The sequence below is a fragment of the Eretmochelys imbricata genome, chromosome 5, assembly GCF_965152235.1.
Source record: "Eretmochelys imbricata isolate rEreImb1 chromosome 5, rEreImb1.hap1, whole genome shotgun sequence".
Classification (NCBI taxonomy): Eukaryota; Metazoa; Chordata; order Testudines; family Cheloniidae; genus Eretmochelys; species Eretmochelys imbricata.
The window spans coordinates 108,537,451-108,557,171 of NC_135576.1; the positions used below are offsets into that span (position 1 = coordinate 108,537,451).

The 19,721-nt window shown below is 41.5% G+C and overlaps 1 protein-coding gene across 7 annotated transcripts in view; it reads right to left on the reverse strand.

Annotated features, from left to right (window-relative positions):
• NFIB (nuclear factor I B) overlaps positions 1-19,721 on the reverse strand; it is a 335,698-nt gene that overhangs the window by 204,623 nt on the left and 111,354 nt on the right. For 4 of the 7 annotated variants that reach the window (XM_077816440.1, XM_077816439.1, XM_077816436.1 and 1 more), the window contains exon 1: positions 1,468-1,497. The exons of the other annotated variants lie outside the window; for them this stretch is intronic. In XM_077816440.1, coding sequence (XP_077672566.1) covers positions 1,468-1,497 — 30 coding nt within the window. Of the gene's footprint in view, positions 1-1,467; positions 1,498-19,721 lie in introns of those variants that run through there. 7 annotated transcript variants of the gene reach the window in all.

The window sequence follows — 19,721 nt, forward strand, 5'->3', positions numbered from 1 at the left end:
AATATTCTTTTCCAGTTTAGTTGACGTTTAGTTGACGTTGCTGAAAATATCCATATCTAAGTCAATCACACATAGATGCCAAACAAAATATAAACAATAAAAAATGTGTCAGCCAAAAAGCTACAGGACTGTATCCAATCAATGAATAAGCCTTATCTTTGTTTTCATCTTCATTCACAATTTCTGAATGCTTCAGTCCTTTTAAATCACAATGTTTTCAATTGTCAAATAATTGAAATCATAATTATGTGTCCTCTGTACAAATATAACTGCATTAAATATTAGATTTACAATAATATAACACTAGATTTACTTTCTCACTTTTATTCAGTTATGTGTTGCACCAATGTGGACGCAAGCAGCTATCAGTCATTCAGTTTACATCACATCCTCCTAAGGCAGAGTTTTACAAAAACTGCTGAAAACTATCCCATAGCATTAGAGGTAGTTTACTCTTTGGAATATGCTCTAGCACCAATATATGTATTTCTTGTTAAAGTGATAATAAATATACTCTGTGATAACTGCTGATGTGTTATTTTAAACAGTAGAAAGTAACAGTTTCAAAAGAACTGTAGATCCGTATTCTGTTTCCTTCGCCACGTTTTAAATATCTTCATAAAACCCTGGGTTTTCCAAAATCTACTCTCTGTATCTCCCCTACTTGAAACAATATTGCACAGTTTGTCCACAATTTCTCAAAACATATAATCTTGCATGCAGCACAGACAATTATTGCCTGTTTTTCTTATAAGACCCAAAAAGTCAGTTACCACCAAAGCATGACAATAACTATAAGTGCAATTTATATAAAAGATCATTTTTGCTTTTGAAGTTGCATGCTGATTTATAAAATTATAAAACACCAAAATTAAACAAGAAAAATGTTATGTCCCTAGACAGTCAAATAAGAAAATATCCTGTAGTTTGGTCATTCTCACTCTAATCAACCTCATACTTTTGGCAGACTATAGATTATTAATTCAGCGTTGAACAGTATTACTTTTACATCAGTCAATGTTCAATTAAAAATAACACTTTTCCTCTTAAACCCTTTTATTAGACATTGAGTGAGTAAACAGGAGAGCAGAAAAGACAGCAGATCAATGTTCTCTAGTCTAATCAGTACTTTTCAAACCCGCTTTTTAATTATATTAATTTATACTGTTTTTTACCTTTGGCTTTTTATGCAACAATTTAGCAGTATTTTTCTAGGGATGGCACTTTCAACAAATCCTCCGAATGGCCTTGTACAGTTTGTTCTCTACTGTTCTCTTTTGCAACAGGAGTTTGGACCCTGACAAGCAGCTATAATTATGCTTTAAGCCGTTACTACTATTAGCATGACTCACTGAGAACCATATTATATGTGGTTATATATATATATATATATATATATATATATATATATATATATATATATATATAATAAAAAATATAAAATATAAAATCAAAACGCATCTGTACCTGAGTGAGACAGATGGGAGAATACATCATGACTTCGCTTTGAGAACACACTTCCCGGAGAGCCCCTAAGAAAAGCCTCAAAAGGGAATAATTTCATCTATTCATTTTAGACATCTGAGAACTCAAGGAAGATGAAATCAATCAGGACGGGATTCTGCCCTGGATCACCACAACTTCACAGCAAACCCCAGTCCTCCTTAAATAGCCAAAGATTCAAGTTCACTCCGTGTGCTAGATTTCCCGGGGTGAAATCCAATCTACACTTTTAACCCTCTTGTTGTCGGCGGCGCTTTTGCTGCTTCTGCTGCTGGTTTTCGGATGAAGGGTTTTTTCGGGGTGGGGGAGGTGGACGGGAGGGTTTTGCTGTTTGCTTTTTTAAGATGTTGGTGGCGGCGGCGGTGGTTGTACTGTCACCACGCTACCAAAGTTCAAGGTTACAGCCCGGAGCGGAGCAGGAAAGTCCCGGAGTAATCGCAGGCGAAACTTTGCAAGGAAGAGACCATGTGCGTATGTGAGAGAGAGAGTGAGAGTGTGAGTCCCCCAAGGCTGGGAAATGCTTCGCAGCGCGCAATCTCCGGGCTTCTCTCGCAGCAGCCTGTGCCTCTCTCTGCCTATCCACTCCCTCCCTCTCTCTCTCTCTAATGTGGGCAATGTTAAGAGGCTGCTTTCCAAACGCCCACTATAATAAAAATGATCTCTCGAAAATTCAAAACGATAAATCTCTCCCTCTCTCCCTCCCCATTTGCTCCCTCTCTCGCTTGCTGCAAAACTTGGAAGTTGGAAAATCCATCGGTTACACCCTGGGGACCCCCTTCCAGTTCGCTTCCCCAAATGAGACTTGAGGATTGTTTTTAATTATTTAATTACACAATCATCGCGTACACTCCTCCTCCTGCAAACACATTCCTTTTTTCCACCAGATCTTCCCCCCCCCCCCCCCCCCGCCTCCCGCCCTTCTCTTCATCAATCATCTACCACTGTAGAAGAATCCAGCGCATTTTACAAACATGCCTAATTTTCCCCTCCCTTCTGGTGAAAGAAGGTTTTGGGGAGAGTGGGGGGGGGGGAGTTGGAACAGCGATTATTGCAGCAGCTATTCCAGAGCATTGGCAGTTATAAACCCACTTCTCTCTGCTTGTCCTGGGAAGTGCCCAGTGGAAAATTCCCCCACAGGGAGATAGCAAGGGGCTGGGGCTGCGGCAGCCTGGCTCCCTACTCTGGCCTCTGCCCTACCAGCCCAGGAGGAGCCGCTGCGCGAGGAGAGGCGGGGGCCTGGGCGGGAAGCGAAAAGCGTGAAACTTCGCCACATCGCCACTCATTCAGCCCAACCAAGAGCGGCGGTGGAAGCCGGGGGTTTCTTTTTCTTTGCACGGCCAGCATGTGCAGCCTGCAGCCCTGTCTCTCTCTCTCTCTCTCTCTCTCTCTGGTTGTGTTTCTCAGTGTTACTGCCCTGTGCACCTAAAACCCGAGGGGCTGCTAGGCTTTCGCTCACCGTGCAATGGGGCCTCCTGCTCTGGGCTGCTTTTTGCCTCCCTGCCAGGGAGCCCCTTACACGTGGCCCCCATCCCTCCGCCTTGCCGTCGCAGCCTGAGCAGCACACGCCCTCGGGGACCGGGGTAGTCTGCGGGGCAGGCTCCTTTCCTTACAGGCTATGCGATGGGGGGAGGTCAGGCCAGCTTCCCCCCGCCCGGCTTTCTCCCCTGGCGTGCCCAGTGGGGTGCAAGCAGCATCTCGAAGGGCATCAAACAATCTGGAGGATGGGGCCCGCGGTAGCAAAGTCTGGTTTCAATCTTCCAAACCAGCTTTACTAGGAAGCTGAAGCCCGAGGACGAGTTTCTTGCTCCAGGAATGTCGTGAATGAAACTTAGTTCTCCTCCTGTAGGGAGGGCGGTGTGAGGCGCTGCAGATCGCGGGGGGGCACCCACCCCATGCGCGCTGCTGCTGCTGCGGGTGACACAAAGGGGAACGAGGAGCTGACGAAGCGCCTGATCAGTGCCAGCTCCTGCAAGCAGCCTGGAGTTTAAACCTTCACTGTGTTTCGGCATTGAGAGCCTCTCTCGTCTAAATTGTCCTGAAGGGACCAGTGACTTTTCCTTTCCCAAAGTGGGGAGTTATTCACGTCAGTTATTCACAACGGCACATCAAGAAAAGTAGGCAGGTTCAAGTCAACCATGAAATGGTCACTTTTTAACCCCGTCCTGTCCTCATTAGGGAAATGCTCAAACACAGCCCATTTTCAAAGAGGGCTCTTAATGAGGAGAGCTTGCCAAGTCTACCAGCTGCAATTCCCATAAATTTACAAGCCAAAGGAAGGGGGAAAGGGAGGGGGGGCTCGTACAAGACAGGTAATGTCAAAGGAAACAGCGAGAGCCCAACACATTAACCCTCCAAAGAAACCTATCTACATGCATTCTGGTGGCTAGCTGCACTTTCAGGGTGTGCTCAAAGCATCAGTGTTTGAACAAGTCACGTCTTCTTCCTTGTAAGGGCCGTATTTAAAAGTGACAAGCAAGTTTAGAGCGCGCACTTATGCCAGAAGTGATGAGGCAAACTCGGGGTTAACCATAGTGAACACATTTCATTTCGTATCTTGCACAGACTACACCAAATCCTATCATCTTGTTCCAGACACTGCAAAAAGCTGATAACGCCAGCTTTAAATACTGGAGTTTCCCTTTGAATAAATATTCAATTTAACTGGTTAATTTACCATAAAAGACATTCCCCTTGGCACAAATGCACTAATGTCCTTGAACACCTCTTTAAGCGCTTGGACTCCTACACAACCAGCCATTACTGCAGGTCTGCTTTAAAGCTGTAATATCTTTCTCCCTCCCCTCCCCAACTCACCCCTTACCCTCCTAAAAAAAAAAAGGAAACCCACTAGAAATGCTGCCTCTGTGAGTTGCACAGATTTTATAACTAGGCCCTCCCCCCGGCAGAAATATCACAAGGCTCGTTCCTAAGTCCTGGGAAAGGGACCCTGTTTTCTCCAAAGACATTTACACTAAAAGCAACAAAGTGTGACAAGCTTCTCAGATCGAACAGCGGCACAAAGAAGGGGAACAAGGTAAGGAGAGCCAGTGAGCCTTGGGGTTTCTACAAGCCAGAAGAAACTCCAGAGTGAGATGGGTGCGGTTGATCTCCCCACTCAGACACATTAACGTATACCACACACTGGAACAGGAACAAGGACTGGGGATTATACATCCACGTATACATTCGCTGTTGTTAATAACTGGTTTTCACTTCCACTAAGTGAGACAAAGACGACTAGCCAGGGAGGGGGAAGAGAGAGAGAGATGAGGCTGACTGCTTGGGGGCCCCGTGTGGCAGCCTGTGTCTGTCTCCCTCTGTCCTCAGGCGCCCTGCACACAGAGCGCCCGGCCCTTCACTCACTAAAGCTGACGCACCAGCGAACCAGCGCTACTTATTTAACAAAATACCAGACTAACTCCAGGCCTTTCCAGGAATAGATTTGTTAGCCAGGATTAACCAAACTCATTCTGGGAAGCCATCCGTAGGGACGGAGTGGAAACGGAGTGGTGATTCATCTCAATCAATGCCCCCTGCTTTAATAAGCAAACTATAAAAACAACATGCTTAATAGCGTCTCGGAAGTAGAGAAAGTTTTAGTACAGAAATTCCCCTACAGCCTCCCCGAGCACACACGCCTACAAGAGGAAATATACATTCTAAAGATGGTTGCAAGATTGCTTTTTCCTTGTTCTTTTCTTTCTTTTTCTCCCTCTTTAGGATTACCCCTTCAGCAAATTAACCCAGGAGAGAGATTCTCTATGGTAGAACAGTCCCTGGTTCGAAGCAGAGTTTGGCAATTTGCACTACAGGAAAACAAAAGTAGTGTTTCAAATGAGAAAAGTTAAATGGGCTTACGATGGTGATTTTGTCTTTTGGGGGGAAAGGCCCTAAATTATCAAAAACAAACCTTTAAAGACGTTTTAAAAGTTATTTGCCTACGCACAGATGTCTATGAATGCTGATGTCTCATGTGCCTGCCTTTTTAAGGACGTGGTAGTTAGTTAAAGTAAACCATAACTACGACTGGGCCTTGGCATGCAGCGAAATTCCTTATGAAGGTAGAGCAAACACCCCAAAGCACCTAAAAATAAGCTACTATTGTTGCAAGTTCTTTATTATTTAGTATCCTTTCTGACAATTGCTCATAACACTCTGTTTCCTAGCATTGCAATATTGGCTTCTGTATATACTGGAGATAAACAGACCTTCATATAGTGTTTAAAAATCCACACGTGTCTGTAATATTAACACACACACACACACAAATTCGCCACCTGACCTAGCCATTGAGTGACACTGAGAACTGGTTTGCTCTGCGCTAGGGCTTGGAGAAGCTGCTATGCTATCAGCGGAATGGGAACACTATATTCTGCCAGGGGCAGCTTGGGGGAGTGATGAGGGTATGCATTTTATATATGTGAAACGTCATAAAACAAACATCCACAACTAAAGAGAAGGCTCCTGTAGGAGATAAAGAGTAAAATGCGTCTGTTTATTACAACGCAAGTGTCTAAGCAGTATTTTAAATTCTCTCTCGGAAAATTAATACCAGTCTGGTCTTTCCTCTTCCCAGCATCCCCCAGTACCCCGTATCTGGCATCCTGTACTTATTTCACTGGGAGCTATTTGTGTTCCGTAGGGACAAAACTAAGCTGAGAAAATCACTGTTAATAACGTTAGTGCCGAAATACCAACGCACGCTGTTATACAGGAACAGTGTCTCATTCTGCCTACATTTCATGCACATTTACAGTTGGAAACTCACAGAGCAGGACTGATTTCAAATACAATACGAGGCTAGCCACTTCGACTATATGAAAAGCTAGAAACACTTTTTGAAACTAAAGGCCAAACAAACTTTCGCTGCCCTTTCACAGCAGTTTTCCACGGACGATTCAGATTTGAGTTCTATTGGACTCCTATGGAACCAAATGCTCTCACTCGCTCTCTTTGAACACACAATGTCTACACATTCTGCAGAGCCTTTGTAGTTATATTTCCAGAGGATCGTAAAACTGAGAAATGGAGAGGCCTGTTATGTCATCAAGTCTATATTCTTGCTAAGGTAGGATTCCAGTTGGTGTCCTTTGTTCTAGTATTTTGGTTGTCAATCATAACATCGTTTTATGCCTCAAAATCAAGAGAAAGATATTGTTAACGTTGGACTGTATATACCTGTTCATTTTAGTATGCAAGGCTGTATATTTTCCTAATTATCAACAAACATGCAGAGAATTATCCATTTCTGTCTGAATATTCTAACAGCACATGTTTAAAAATAAAAACCATTCCGTTCAGACATTTTGCAGCTATTTCAAATAATTCAGTATGCAAGAATCGCCTCCTCTTAAATTTCTGTTTCACCAGGCTCTTGTGACACAAAGACAAGCTATATGCAGCTATATCCATGTTGTAACCTCAACTTTTCAACTTCATCAGCAGTAAGAAACTTAAGCTTTCACCCGTTATATACACAAATATTTACATGTGTACACACATTAGCATAGATTGACTAAATTATATATTATATACATCACAATGTTATATTGTGTGCAATATATATTATATATATGACCAGTAATTGTGAATTGCAAAGCGATTCAGGATTCCTTATGATTCAGGGTTCCTTGTGATATCATATACAACTATATAGCAACGCTCCAGATGCTTATAATGTCATATAATTTATAGGTTTGTTCAGTTTTCCTGAGTATATTACATCTGTCCGATTACGATAGAAAATAAATGTAACTGGGAAAATAAACAGTGAAACTCAATATTTTTATCTGTTCACGAAGTCTCAATTAATTTTTATATGCAGTTTAATTTTTCAGTATAAGTTTTTTAAAATGTGAACAGTAAAACATGTAACTCACTATATCATCACACCTATAACCACATTAATATATTTTAATCATAGTATTACTATGGGGTATTTTTTTCGGAATGATCACACACACACACACACACACACACCCCTATCTAGCTCACTGGGTGTGTGTGCTTGACCTCTGTCCACATATGGTTTGATGATGACTCTAATACCCGAGCTTTTTCTGTCTCCCAGACCAGAAAAATGAAAACATCAAACCTCAAATGTAAAAGCTGTAAACCACAACGTTTTGTGTTACACAACGCTGCAGTTTTTAGCCTGACTGCGTAAAGGTCACGTTTGCAGCCTTACAAAGCAATGGAAACCCATTCTCGCTAATATAGCAAATGCTCTCAAAACTCATAGTAACTAATCTTAAACTTCCTGGACACACCAAAAAAAAATAAAATAATTGCAGCTGTATCTTTTCTGACAGTTTATATGACTTTCTAGATTTATTATGGTTTTTTTTTAAAGAGATTGATGTAAATGTCTATACAAATTAGAGTTCAAAAGTTAACTTTTTTCCCTATGATTCAATGTTAAGTTACATGGGTTGCGGCTCAAGATCACTTCAAAGAAAGTTAGAGTTAAGTCTTGTGTATTTTGGCGCCTTTTCCCTGCCAGCTACTGTACTAAAAAAAAAAAAAAAAAAAAAAAAAAACTTGGAGATCTTGTCTGTCCTGTCTCAAGTTCAATGGCAGCCCTTTCCAGCAGCAGGAGTAGGAGAAGATGGCCATTTTCGCAGCCCTAATAATAATTCAGATCACGCCACATCGGCATCTTGTGTCAAAGTCGAAACTGGCTTCCCCGCCCCCTTCAACCTGAGAGCTGCCAAGTCTTCACACACTCCGCATTCAACCACAACTTAATGGATGGGATATTGTGCATTAAAATGTGGCCCAGACACACAGGCGAGGAGAGGACAAGAGGGGAAAGCAGACAGACAGACAGACAGACACACACACACACACACAGAAGAAAGGAATGAATTAAAAGTACAACATGCAAGGCTCCCACAGCAAAATAGTAGGGTGAAAAAAAAGGGAGAGAGAAACCACAGGAAAGCCACAAAAGTAACTTAAAAAACAAATTCAGAGATACCAAATGAACACTTCATACTGCAATATGCAGCACCCGAGATAAATTAACTATTTAGTACAGCAAACAGAGAATCAATGCCACTTTTCCTCAAAAGTACACATTCAGGGTGAAAAGTGTATTCATTACAAAATATATCCAGACGGTTAGAAGGAAAAGAATCAAAAGGGTGAACAAAAAAAGAAGAAGAAAAACTACAGCAACAAGACAGGAGAAACAAAAACTGTCTCGAGTTACAAATAAAGTAGCATTTTCATTAATCCATTCCAGCGTTTAACTGATAGCTGCCTGCCAGAACAGAGGGGGAGGGGGAAAAGTTGAAGCAGGAAATGTGCCAAGTTCAGCACTTTTGGACGCAAACTCCCATCAACTGATTCCTGGCATAAAAGTGTGACCCATATACAAAAGCTGCCAAAAAAGCAAAATATAAACAAACAATCCACCACTTATATCTCATCCTGTAAAACAGAAGTGATATCAGCTTTTAGGAAGGGGATATAACATCCACTCTGGAAACCACAATCGCAGCCTGGAGGGGGGAAAAGAGGGAACAGCCAAGCAAATGAAAAAGGGGGGGGGAGAAAAAGCGTAATTTTCAATGCCACATACCATTGCACTGTATTGCATTAAATAAATGGGATCCTGAAATCTGTAACACACAACACAGGGCCGTTGGCTTCACATGTCTCAGGTAACAAATTTATTCTTTTCTCAAGAGCTCGGTGTGGTTTGTTTGTTTGTTTTGGTTTGGATTTCCAGAAGTGCCCTTCTTTTTTAAAAAAAAAAAGAAAAAAAAATATTATTGTTTGCTCAGTTGTTTTTTGGTTTTTTTTTTTAATGGAGACACCAAACAGGAAGAAAATTCTTGGCCAGAGGAGGGGAAAAGGCGGTAAAGTTAAAGTCTATAGGCAGTGGGCAGCCCCCTCCTCCTTCTCCTCCTCCTCTCGCTTTCCAATCTTCCTTCCTCTTTGAGTTGCAAGGCTGGAGAGTAGGTTTTGGTGGCTGACTTGAACGCGATCCAGGAGAGGCTGAGACCTCTGTGTGTGTGTGTGTGTGTGTGTGTGTGTGTGTGGAGCTGGGCCGGTCTCTATGTATGTGTGGTGCGGTGCTGCCTCTCTTTTTTTCTTTTCTTTTCCTTCCCTTCTCTTTCTCTCCCTCTCTCTCCCCCCTCTGCGACTGCAGAATGAGCTGGCGATCCTAGCGCGGAGCTAGTGCGTACTTGGCCTCCTTCCACCTCTTTCCCATTGGCCGGGCCAGCGGCGGTGGCTCCCTTTAACCACCACCCACTAAACCACCCATTCCCCGACTCCGTATCTGGCCGCTGGAGCCCTTGGGAAGCGCGGCTCTTCGTTTCCGCCTGGCGGCTGCATGACAAACCAAGGGAAAAAGCTACTGAGGGGGAGGGGGCGTATTTGCATATTCATACCGCAACACCCAATGAGAGAGAGAGAGAGAGCGAGAGAGAGGAGCCGGAGGCGGCACCGGCAGCCCCAGACAGGTCAGGGACCTGAAATCTGTACTTCAATTGACTAGATCCTTTTGCTGTATAAACGCAAGGCTGCCTGCATTGTTTCAAATGTCTTGTTGCAGCTGCACGCACGGATTTTGTTCTTTAACAGAAATTGGTCGTAATCTCCATTCATTGTTGAAAGAGGTTTAAAATCTTACTAACCACGGTAAATACATACCTCTGTATATGTATATATATATATATATATAAACACAGACACACACATTACATATATCAGTGCATAGATACAGCTAGAGTAGTAGTCCAATTGGAAAATATCCTACTCCTAAGACGTATACTAGAAGATTGTCTTAATTTTTAAAAAAAATGTATTTCTGAAAGAAAAAGAAAGAAAGAAAGAAATCAGCAGGCTTCACGCAGTTGTCATTAAGGTGAAGCCACCTACTCCCTATGCCTACCTTTTGTGAGGCCCCAAAATTCCCACTGAACTTGAAGCAAATGGAAATTTTGGATGTTCAAGGAAATACATGATAAGAAGCTCCTGGTGCAAACACTGAAAACGGATTTAAATGGGAGCTGCAAAGTGCTGGAAACTTTTCAAAATCAGGCTTCTTGATTGAGGTGCCTAACTATAGGTTGAGGCCCTAGCTTTTAAAAATTTCTGTCACCCTCTTTAATGTGCTTCTCTGTGGGTCTAATCCTGATACCACTGAGTTCAATAGTGGCATGAGTGGCCTCTGTTGCTGCCAAAAATGTGACAGTGAATGAAGTTTTATGTACAAATTTATATTTTTCAGGAGTTTCAATGACAATAAAAAAATTGGTCTAAGCTGAAAGCTGGCACATGTAGATTTTCAACTTAAAATTGATGTTTTTATTAAATGTCATCAAATCAAATAAATTGCAGCTTATTAATGAACATGGGTATAAAAACTATTGGTCTGTACCAATTTTAAACTTTTTGGAGTGTATAATATTCTAAAAAGGTTGGGAATTAAAAGTTGAATTTTGGGAAGTTAATATTCAATGTGTTGTAATTTCTTCAGATATTACAAAAAAAAAACCTTAAATATTTATGTACAGCACTTAAATATTTATGTACAGAATAAATGTCTTCACATGCATTTTCATAAAAAGCCTTTGCAGACTACTCAGGGCTTCAAATACCTATTATAAAGTGCCAAATGACCAAACTACCATTATCAAAAGGACCAAAATAACTGCAGTGGAATTGTTGTTAGTCCCAAACCTGAAGTCAGTTGGAGTTCCACATAGGCTCAGAGTTGCACAGGCATTGAGCTCCTTGTGGAATTGGGACCATAGAAAATTCCCTTGAACCAAAATGTGGGAAGAGGTAAAAATCTAAAATACATTTTTTTAGTGTTAAAAATTGTTTGTAGAGTGTACACCCTAAAGAATCCTCATTAGTGCTTTGAGACCATTCCTGGGAGCAAGGACAATGAGGAAGTTCCTCTCAGGAAGTCAATTTGTTTTTGTTTGTTTGTTTGTTTGTTTGTTTGATAATAATACTTTTTAAACTAATATGTATACTCCTACAATTAAGCATAAATCACCAAAAATAAAAACCATAAAGTAGAAATCCCAGAAAAAATGATTGTGTTTTCTTTTTATTTCTTCTCCTTATTTTATTTAAAAAGTCAAAAATGGGAAAAATTAAATGTAAAACATTTTCTTACATTGTGTTTAGTTAATGTAATTGCTAAAAGAGTATGTGCCCTGGATTTTGTAAATGCCATCCAGTTAATTGCCCGGATAGCAGGCCTTTTTTCCATGCCAGGGAGAATCTATGGTTGTTTTTGTTCTATAGAATTCAGCACTCTGCAACTGATCTAGCAAACCACCAGGAATTCTTCATACTTTATCAGCTGAAAGAAGTAATGGCAATGTGGAAAACAAAACACTGAATGGTCTTAAAGAGAGATTGTTGTAGCTCAAAGCTATATTAACTACTCAAACAGATGAACATAGATTGAATATATATTGATATTTGTCATAGGCATCTTTCTTGGACATTTTTATTTAGTTATTATGCTAAATATATATTTTAGCCTTTGAGTTCTCATATGTATAGTTTTTGTGTATCTTGCTTAAGTGTATGTTTTGCTACAAGTATAATCAAAGCCCAATGTCCTCCACTGGAAAGCTGAAACCAGCATTCTGCTGCAAATTCCCCAGATTTAGCGGCTTTCTGGTCATGGAAGTTTTGTGGCAGTTTCATTTAAAATTTTAAATGTGAAAAATAATATAATCAGCATAGCAGCTCCTGTGTGGTTTACTGATAGATAATCAGTGACCCACCTGGAAAAAGAGTGGGAGGTAGTTTGGGACTGGGAAAATCTCATTTGTTGAATTTCTGCTAAAAGAGCAGCAGTTTAATTGTTATCAGTATAGACACTTAATGTGTCATCTGTAGGCTTCAGAGTCAACATTATATATAAATTGTTGTTAGACCCAAACCTGAAGTCGATTGAAGCTCCACATAGGCTCAGAGTGAATATATATGAATTAGAAAGATCACAGCTCTCAAAGCTATTGTTTAAAGTGCCCACCGACTCAAGAATTAAGCCTGGCTTTGGTGAACACTGTCCTTGTTTTCAAGGTTTCTTCACAACCAAGAGGGCCAGGAAAGATAATGTAAATGAAAGCCAAGATTCTAGAACAGGAGTCTGTGGCAAGTGGTTGACACAACAGCAACTTCTGTCAGCAGTACGGTCACAGAACAAAATCAAATTCTGTGGCCACACAATCCAAGAATAGACAGTCCCCTGAATAAAATACATGCATGTTAATTATAGGTGATGCAGTAGTAATGCTATTTTTAAGATTGCTGAACACTTTCCATTGTGATCCCACATTTTCTTAAGTTGCTTATAACTTTTATAAGTAGCTTAAAACTTTGTCAAACTTTATCCTTTTTAGGCTGAAATTTGTTATGCTTAGTACCTGTTTCAAATCAAAATTATTTTTGAAAGTTTGATGAAAAATATCAAAATCATTCTTGAAAATTGCAGTTTAGTGAAAAACATAGTAGGTAGTTTTGGCTTTTTTCAGACAGAACTGGTTAAAAAACAAACAAACAAACAAAAACCCACCAACTATCACGTAAGGGTTTGGAGCAGGGGCTTACAATTTGGCAGGGTGATAGTCCTGTGGCTAGAAAGGTGCATTTGACTGAGTTATAAGCCACAGAAAATTGCTATTTGCACACATGCACTAAACCTGCTCATTATTTCTGCAAGTTCATATTTTTGCCACGTTGTATTTTAGATGTTCTCAGTACCCACTGAGCCTCTTGCACTGTTTCCCAGCAACTAGATGGAATTATAGCTCCAAACTTAACATAGACAAGATGGATGCTGCTGTTTCTTTCCCTCATCAAAATACTCCCTGGTCCAGGGTAAGATGCTCTTGAGTTCTAGTCTCATGGCTTCCACAGATTGGTAATCCTCTGTACTATTAAGTAAATCCTTAAACTCCTATTCTAAGAGAGAGAAAAAACATCACTCCTATTTTACAAATGGGGTAACTGAACACAGCAGAGGTTGTACCAAATTTCTTCTGGAAGAACTTGGAATAAAGCCCAGAGGTGAAATCCTGACCGTCCCTGAAATTAATAGCAACACTCCCATTGACTTCAGTGGGCCAGGATTTCATCCCAGGTTGCTAATACAGCAACTCAGGTTACATTAATTGAATTACATTGCCTTTTCAAAAAAACATATATGCCAAATCTACGTGCTTGATAATGCTATGAGTAAAACACTGCTACTGTTGCATACCTAATTTCACAAAGTATATGCTGTACCACAAACAAATGGTCACTATGTAATGAAAAACCTGACTAAAATACAAATAGCATCCAGGAATTCTAATATTCTGTCCTTTTCTTTAACCATTAGACAACATCCTTCTCATAGAGTCAGGAATTTAACTGTTACCCAATGTTCTATTGCTTCCTAGCAAATAATTATAATTTCTTTGTTTGTTCATTTTCCTTTATTAAAAAACCTTGGAAATTCCAAACAATAAATCTCTACATTAAAACAACATGATGAAGATTGTAAAGTGGAGCACTCAAAAGTTTTTAAAAAATGCTCTCTTTATTCTGTGCAACTTTATTTCATTTGGGTATAGATCATGGTATAGTATTTTATAATATGGTAATACATTATTTATTCCACAGGACTTCTACTTTATTGGAGTGCAGTGGATGAGGAACTGTAACATTGTTATTTTAAACAGAAAAAGTAAAAAATAGCTCCGGGTTAATGGTAGTATTTAAATGGACTACATAACCATTTGAGTTCACACCTCATTAAGGTGAATGGAATGGGAAGGGGTTCACATCTTTGTCATTGCTTTTGCCTTGCAGCATTTTTCTGCCAAGCCCAGTTAATAAAGCAGCAGCACATTAGCTGATTTTCTAGCAGCTGTATTTTTGCAACAGAAAAAAAAAAAAAAGAAAGTTTAGACATTGCAGAACATTGTGAAATGGAGCCAGGGCTGGCCCTCAGAGGATAATTATTTTGTCTCCCCTTTGCTGCATATCAGTCTACCAGATCCCAATCTCTTCTGCTACATCTGGGAACCTCCATCCCGCTGACCCTCCATACCCAAAGGTTCCAGAGAGATGGGTCTTAGAGCACTGAGGCTTCTGGATAGCCTCTTCTGCACTCTGTGGTATGAGGATGATTTCCTGTAGTGTGAGGGTCTTTACAAGATGCAGAACATTTCAGCCCCCAAAGGCAACATTTTCAGAAAGCTTTGAGCAAGTGAAAACAAGGTTATAATAGAACTCCTATGCAACCTTAATTATACCTTTACTGCTGTGAATACCATAAATATATAGACACACGCACTCAAGATAATAAAATAAGACTTTATTAAGCTTTTTGATTTTGGTAACCAATCCAGCTGGTTCATAAAGTATTGCATTGAAATGTACTGTGTACTACTGCCTTCTAAACTAAAGCTAGCAAGGAACAGAACAGGGCACCACTGGATGGAGGAAGTCAGAGGAAGAGGTTGTTACTGGTAGCTAAATGTCAGCCCAGACCAAGAAAAGTTGTCAGTTTGGGGCTCCACTCCCAAGCACTGGCTCTGGAAAAGGCCAAGGAGTGTGAGGAGACTGGTGCTGACCAAGAAAAATTGTTCTGGGAGCTTCAGAAAATACTCACTTCCCTTCTTACTAAGCAAGAGAGAGACAGAAGGAAATGAAATAAGTGGGGGCCAAGCAGCAAGAAGAGGGATAAGGCATCTGAGAAGGAGGAAAGACAGTTGGCCCCAAAAACCTCTGATGTATGAACAAAATTCATACACAGACTCTCTGTGAAGGTAATAGCAGTAAAACAAATTAGTCTCAAGTAAAAATTGTTCCTGGGCTTGTGCAATTTTTATACACACACACACACACACAAAGAAGAGTAGATTGATAGATCACAGGGAAAATATAGACAAACTTATTTTCTCTTTCTGAAGATAAGTATGTTTCTTATATGCCAATGAACGTCTTTCTTTGTCCTTAATGAACTACTTTTAGCCCATAACAAATATTCATATGTTTTATCCCCCGTTTATTTTAACGTTTTGTAAATTCTCTGAAACAGAGGCTGTCTTGCTGGGTGCTTGTTTGTATTGTAACTTGCACAATGATGGCCTGATTTTGAATTAGGATTCTTCAGAGCTACCTTTTTTTTAAAAAAAATGCAACAATTGTGGTAAAATTTGTGTGTGCCACATAGGAGTCGCACAGGGTTCTGGGTCTGCATGTTGCTATGAAACCTAAATGTGTATTTTCTCCTCTCCCTGGGTTTAGAAGTATACAAATAGCAAAGTTATTGCTTAAATTTGATTTCCCAAGATCATAAAATAAACTAGGGAACCCCAATCTCCACATCCAAGATTAAAACTGTATAACACCAGTGGCATCCAGCAACATGTGAAAGTGTGTAGGTGATGTTGAACCAATCGGGTAGACTCGGAGATGATTCACAACACCAGGTAAAGCTTTTCATGTGGTTTTAAAACAGGACAGGCACTGCCTCTACTGTAGACTACCATCGTATGCATGTTTTCCTGACTAAGGGCCCAGTTCAGAAAAGTATATCCACTGTTTTCCAGACTGTGCAAGCCACACAAAGATGCAGATATTTGACCTAATCCTGCACTCCTTTCTTTGACAAAATCCCCATCCAGTGGGGAGAACGGAGTGCAGGATTGGGCCCATCTGCTCTATGGCAGACCAGTCTATCCAGGAAACCAAATTACTCCACAAGGCCAGAAAAGAAAGAACACAACATCTCAGCCCCAGGTTGTGAAGCTGGTGAATGAAGGTGGCAGGATAGTCCAAGAGCGCTCGAACGCCATCTGACAGTCCCCTTCATCTCCTCTGCCCTTGGCCTCTATAACCTGTCACCCTGTAGGCCATAGATCTGCACAGCCTCAGGAGGAAACAGCTTCTCTCTATTTTTTATTTAAAAACAAGCATCTTTAGCTGTTGGAAGGGGACACTCTCCCAGCCCAGACTGCTGGAGAGGACAGCTACTGGAGCTCCTGCCAACAATCAGGAGGAGGGAGAGTGAAGGGACAGTGCTAGCCTCTTGCTGATACATGTAGTGGGGGTTTCACTTCAAGACAGTTTAATTGGTCATTGGATGTTTTCCCCTCTTCCTGCCTGACACCTGCAGTCCAGAGACAGTCAGGCTTGTCAATGTTTCTTGAGCACATGTAGATGTGACAGGAGGAGATGTTATCACAAAAGATCTTGTTACAGCAGATCACAGATGTGTGAAAGTAATAGACTGCTGGCACAGAGGCCTAGTTCCTATACACGCGCCTTCGCTGTCTATTTTCCTGTTTGTTCACCCCTACCCCCTTCCTTCCCCCACAGGCAGATTCCATAGGCAGTGTTGCTTTTTATATCATACACTCAGGGAGGGAACTGCAGCAAATAACTTTGCCAAGAACAGAGGATTGGCAAACTCTGTTCCAAGTCTGCAAAAAGCAGCAGCAGCTTTAAATAGACCTGACTGCAAACTGCTGCTGCAGAATTGGCTCCAGGATCCAGTCAAGAGAAAGGTCATCAGCCTGGCCAAGCAACTAGAGACCCTGCTGGGCTAAATTCTGTCTTCAGTTGCGTCATTGCAGGGCTAAGTCTGGTTGATTGTTTGTTTGAGGGGAGAAGGCCTGTGTGCGGGAGAAATGGGTTTTGTAGACTGATTGCATTTCTTGAAGTTCCCTGACTGTTCTCTCTCAAACAGCATGCTTTCTGGATCCTGCCTACAGTGCAATATGTTAGCGTAGGGTTTATGTTGGTTTGGTTTTTGGCCTCTATACTCTCTTCCACTTGATAAAGCATCTTAAGAAGGTACCACTAGTTACTTGATATCTAAGGGACCATCATGCTTGGTGGTATTTGCACCATTTTCTTTTTATAGAGGGGGATGGACTGAACTGTAGTTGACCCAGTTTTTCCAACCACATTTTGGTGTTTCCATCCTCTGTATCTTTCAACAAAATATTCACAAAATAAACACAAAAATCTCATATTGCTAATACTTCTTTATTTGTTCAGTCTCTGGAAACTGGCTTTCAGTTACTAGAAATCTGTCCTCGGTAAATTGTGGCTGCATACGGGCTGTGTGGGGGACCGGGAGAATCTACTAAATATTTGAAGTGTAACTACAACTATTCCACAGACATTCAGGAAGTTGGTTTCATTATATAACTAGAATGAAAAAAATGTATTTGCTGTATTTTAGTTAGACGATCATCAGTGAATTCTGCTAGAAGAATTAGGTGTATCATTTAATACACACACACACATACACACACCCCTACCTGAGGCCTGGGTGACTAAATAAAAGGACAAAATCTTGTCCCCCACATAGGGGTGTGGTGCAGCTGCGACTGATGTCCATTGGCTATGTGTCCCTTCTGTCTGAGTGGAGAATTGGGCCCAGCAAGGTGAAAGTGACCCTAAAGGTTCGGTTTTAGGCTTCTGACGCTCTGTAGCTAGCAACAGTACCTAATGAAGAGTAATAAACATTCTGAGAGATGTGAGAGGGCCCTGAAAACATCCCGCATTGCCACAGACTTTAGCCCTTCAAACTCTCCAAAGGGGCATCTCTCCTCATGCATAGTGCTTTTATATTCAGTGTTCAGAGTGCCAACCAGAAGGAACTCCTATAAGGCTCCAGGTTCCAGATGAGGTCTACTAATTCCCTCAGATTAACTCCTTCCTGCCCTTTAGCTTTTGTTCCTTTGCCCTCTCTACTCCATTCTTACACTAGCTGCAGAATGTTTAGTTGTCCTGGTGGCTGATGTTCTCTCTCTCTTTTACTTAGGAGGGTAAATGCCTAACACTCAATTCCCACTGGCAGGAGAAACAGGGGAGCTCAGCTGCTGCCCAGCCCATTCAGTCTGAGCGCTTTACCTGCATTTGGTTGGGGAGGGTGCTATTTAAAACAGACACTACAGCAGCATCTTTCCCCCCTTGCCTCATTTTTGGAATCCTTCAGTTCAGTCAATAAGTTTCTCAGGCCACCCTCATCTTTTGTGTGGCCCTCCACAGATGTCACTTACATGCAATCATCTTATTCTCCCCCTCTCCAAAACCTGGGTTATTTTCTCTGTGACCATTTTGCCATTTTTACACATTTTATCATATTTTTACTGCAGCATAAACACAACTGGAGAACTGTTCAGAGGTCTTCGGAAAGTGTAACACATTAGATCTACACCAATCTTCTAAACGTCTCCGTAAGAGAAAACAGAAAATCAAGTTAAAAACCTTTAGCACACACTTTAGGGGTTTGTTGCCCCTTTCCTCTCATATAATGCACTTTAAAAACGGACTGCCCAGCTCTGCTTAAAAGTGGCAGAACCGCATAAGGTGGAGCACAGTGACACACAATTGGTCGGGACCGTTTCTCTGTTTTAAAAATTAACATCTCTTTTTCTTCTGTTTTCGGAAACACAGGGAAAACATACACGCGTACAGCACAGACCTAAAGGGAATCCGAGATGGAAATATCTTAATCTGTAGTACAGTCCCTCTCCCCAGCAAAAATCGACCTGTTACAGCCGCGATATTACAGTGAGGTTAGGAAAAATCTCTTCCCACCAACGCAGACAAAGTGCCTTTATTCTGATGTATTTTTGCCGATATTCACGAAACGGAACAGAATTCATTCGTGTGTGATTTTCCCACCCTAAACTCAGGCTGTACCCACCAGACACAGCAGATCTGGAGCCGTCGCTCGCTTCAGCACTTTTTCAGTTTCAGAGCAGTAGTTTGTGTATTGTGTGTCCGCACAGGCTTGCTGAATTTCCAAACTTTCAAGCGTTAGCTCTTAGCTGGAACCGGGCTCTATTTCCAGATCTGGAGCCCACGGCTGGGTTTTACCGTGTGACTTCATTCACTTGGGCTTAATCCCTGGCAGAACAAAACCCAGACAGGACAGATTGAAGAGGTCTGGAAATCCCCAATATGGACTGAAGCAAACGCAGGGAAATGGAGGGAGGACGGGGGAACACCACACAGCCACACACCCCTTTTCGCGTCTGAAGGGAGAGGGGTAACCCTGCGGGGGCTTGTCCCGCTTTCTGCCCGGGAACGGGTCTTGGCTCCCGGGAAGGGGAGGGCATAGACTATCCCCCCATCCCCGATGGGACAATGCGGGGCGACTCGGAGCGAACAAGGTGGGAGGGGGGATCGGCGTTTTCAGGGACCGGCTCTATGTTGCAGGA